Source organism: Halyomorpha halys, unplaced genomic scaffold (assembly GCF_000696795.3).
Source record: "Halyomorpha halys isolate HHAL.00 unplaced genomic scaffold, Hhal_1.1 Scaffold691.1, whole genome shotgun sequence".
In the NCBI taxonomy this organism is placed as follows: domain Eukaryota; kingdom Metazoa; phylum Arthropoda; class Insecta; order Hemiptera; family Pentatomidae; genus Halyomorpha; species Halyomorpha halys.
In genome coordinates this window covers 495,802-499,478 of record NW_027113417.1, presented here as the reverse complement: position 1 = coordinate 499,478, position 3,677 = coordinate 495,802, and the positions used below count along the sequence as shown (strand labels likewise).

The window sequence follows — 3,677 nt, the reverse complement described above, 5'->3', positions numbered from 1 at the left end:
GCCAAAGTTAAATTTTTCAATGCAGGAAAATAAGATTTGGTACCTGTTCCTGTTCCTTTATTCTGAGAATTCCTCATTTACAATTTATGAGCAAAACTAAATAACCAATGTGATATTGCTCTTGGACTCACTTCACGGTGATGCATATATAATACATTGAGTGTTTACCTCATCAGCCTCATTCCATTATTAGCTAAGACTAAACAGTTTCGAATCACATATTTTTTTAAAAAATATATACAATAATGATAAAATGTAGAAGTAAAGACGAAACATAGATACAGAAATTCTGGTACTAAATACATTTATACATTCATATACTGTGGTTTACTTCATATGATTACTAGTAGAACCAAATTAAAACACCTTAAAGAATATAATACGTATTAATATAACAAATATCGTACAGATAACAAACTATAGTTTAAAAAATATCTTTTTATTGCAACAGATCTATACATAAAAAATTTTTCATTCCGCAAGAAGCTCTTGAATTTCTTGCAGGGTCTTTCCAGTTGTGTCCGGTACCACGAAGATGGCTACTGTGATGGATACAAACAATATTACGGCGAACCTGTGAGAACAGAGAGGTATTTAGATATTGCCTAATAAAAAATTTGAAAATGAAATATTAAATGTATCGTCTGTAATACATATATAAACTAAAAAAAAAAAAAAATAATAAAATAATAAGTAAAAATTTACCCAAACAAGTCAGTAGAATATCCGTAATCCTTGGCTATATTGGGGAAGACTGCCAAGTAGAGGAATCCAAGGAGAGAGCTAATGCAGCCGCAGATCCCTGTTCCAACTCCTTTTATCGAAAGCGGCAGAATTTCGGCAACAAGTGGCCACGACAAGGGTGAAACACCTAAAGAACAGCATGTTCTGTTACATCATTGGAACTTGTAATACATTAAAATTAGTTGGTTTTATTTAAATATTAACACTGAATTAGTTAATATTTGTATTCAAATAATTAATTCTCAATTGTTCTCCTTAAATTCCAAAACTATCATTCTCATTTCAATGAAACCACAGTATATCCGCCACCTGTGGCTACCATGGGAAATGTGGAATCTTGGAACAGCTATGGAAAGGCTGGAGGACTCTCTACATTTGAAGATCTGCTTTTGACAATATTCAATGGACGACTGGATAGGGATCCTTAAAAAAAAAAAGGGAAATTACAATAGCACAAATCTATACCTGTTCCCTGTTATGAGTAAGGCGTTGGAAACCAGGTGATCAAGAGATTACTGGCAGGCCTAATGAAAGCAAAGCACGCACGGCTGTGTGGATCTATCAAAAGAGTAGAAACCACTGGTGCTCTGAGAAAAGTACTCCACGACATCGTGGAAAAGGTGGAATGTTATTATGTCACTCATCTTTGATACATCTACCGCCCGGAAATTGGACGGCCCTACTGTTTAATAGGACAAAATCAGTTTCTGGGTCCTCAGATACCCAACAACTTTACAAGGATTTACATTTACTGTATTCATTAGGGTGTAAGTAAACGTCCCATTCCTTGCCGACATAAATACAAAGTAGTTTCAATGATTAGATTAGTTGCTACTTACCAGGACAAACAAATCTATGTCTCATTAGGTAGTATAATTTGTAGCAGTAGTTCATCTTGTGAGAAGATCTTATACAATTCAAAATGAAGGAGGAAAACTTGACAGCATTACAAGCTAATATATGTATGTCTATCTCACGAATAGGAAAAACGAGTATCAGAAAGGATGTAACAGCGAATGGAAGAAGGCCACATGGCAGTGGTGGCCCTGGATCTCACAGAGCATAGGGGTTTTCATGTGAAGCTCAAAGAACATGGCCAAGATATTGAACCTTCATGCCCCAATTTACGTCTACCGGAGACAAACCAAAGATGTTACACAGTCTATAAGAGAAGTAGTGGAGAGCTGATCATATTTCATATATCGAATTATATTTCGAACCGAATAATAACTCCCTCAGCTGGAGATGTCAGAAATCTATCTTTACTCAAAATCCTTTGTGTAGGGATGCAAAACAGCAGCCCTCTTTCCTCCGCACTCCGCCTATTCACTTGTTGCTGATAGTGGCAATGAGACCTAAATAGAATCGTTGTAGACTGTATTCAATTAATGTGTTTAATACTATCAGGGATGGCCTAAGCACATAGTAAGGGTGAAATGCCATGACTGCAAACTCCAGGGCCCTGTTTCATAATGAAAGCTAATAGTATTACTTCATAGTACAAGTATAGAAACAACGTGGTAATTACACTAATACTTATTTTTTTCAATAATAGGTAGGACTATTAGTGATATTACAGGAGTTAAAAACCACTAAAGTACAAGTTATTATTGTACAAGTCAGTGTAATTGTATTAAGTTGAATTGAAAAGACTAATAATACTAGTTTGATAATTAAGTACAAACTAGTATTATAGTAGAAACAGTGTTTTGGTAACGCAAGGTAAGATGCAATAAATAGGTTACAATTGTAATAGAAATATATACAATCGACGTGAAAAAAGTTACAATGAAATTTTGTTAACTCAGAAGTGCAATGTATTGAAGGGTGGAAAGAAAAAAGATGTTTTAATATGAATCATGTACAGGAAACGTCAAAGGGACTATTTTTTTACATGCATTAACTAAAATTTTTATTAATTAGCCGATTCGCTTGAATCGAAAGTGATTCCTCAAGGTCAACAATTTACTTGGAATAATTTAAGAATATAGAATTTAAATGATCTTGATGGTCAAATTAAATCATTTAGAAAGAATGGATCGGTCATCTATAGGTAAGTGCCGAGATGTTACCTCAAGACTAGAGGAGAGTACATAAAATTGAAATGTTATTGTAATTTTAACAGTAAAGAAATAAAATTATACATAAGGTAAATAGTTTTTGATCCCATACCAAGATGACTGAATAGTGACATCAGAACAAGGAATACTACGGAGATGTAGCTGTAATCATGCATATCCACGCCAGCGCTGTCTATCAAATAAAAGTAAATTCCTAAGAGAACCTAAAAAAAAATGAATCAATTCAGTGAGCTATGGTAAACTTCATATATCATCATTTATAACAAAAATATCCATTTACTCTTAACATGTATATTTTCTTATTATTCCACCCCAACGTTTCGTTCATGGCCATTCTTCATTATTTCAAATATAGCAGGTATTGTATTGTTAAAAAGCTGTTTTGATTTTGTCAAATTATATTTTATTTTATATAACTATTTCTTATCCACTAATTTCCTTTTTCTAATATCATTATAAATTACTCCCTTTATCAATAATACATCGTAAATATAATATATTATGTATTAGAATTGATGAACAAACCAGTCTTTAAAAAAATTCAATTTTTTGTTTCCGACCTCCTTTTTGAAAATATATATAACAATATTAATATATACCTGAGTATATAAACATTTAACTGGCGCCCTTCCTTTGTCATATGGCATTGCAAGGGGTTGGGCTGGGTTCGCTGAAGGCGGGGGTTACAATATTGGTCCAGGAGCCGCTATTTTTTGATTTTTTTAATATGAAAAATTCACATATTATACTAATTTATAATGCTTTGTTGTTTTCTCGGGACAGTAACTTTGGGTATCACTTATTATATACTTAAGTTGATCGAATAGACTAACTGATCAAATATATATATAT

At 32.9% G+C, this 3,677-nt stretch overlaps 1 protein-coding gene across 1 annotated transcript in view; it reads right to left on the bottom strand.

Annotated features, from left to right (window-relative positions):
* Positions 1-420: 420 nt before the first annotated feature.
* Positions 421-3,677, bottom strand: part of LOC106685428 (uncharacterized) — a 9,086-nt gene continuing 5,829 nt past the window's right edge. Inside the window, exons 5-7 of the mRNA XM_014428085.2 lie at positions 2,917-3,028; positions 706-871; positions 421-574 (exon numbers count right to left, since the gene is read on the bottom strand). Coding sequence (XP_014283571.1) covers positions 472-574; positions 706-871; positions 2,917-3,028 — 381 coding nt within the window. The 3' untranslated portion in view covers positions 421-471. The remainder of the gene's footprint in view (positions 575-705; positions 872-2,916; positions 3,029-3,677) is intronic.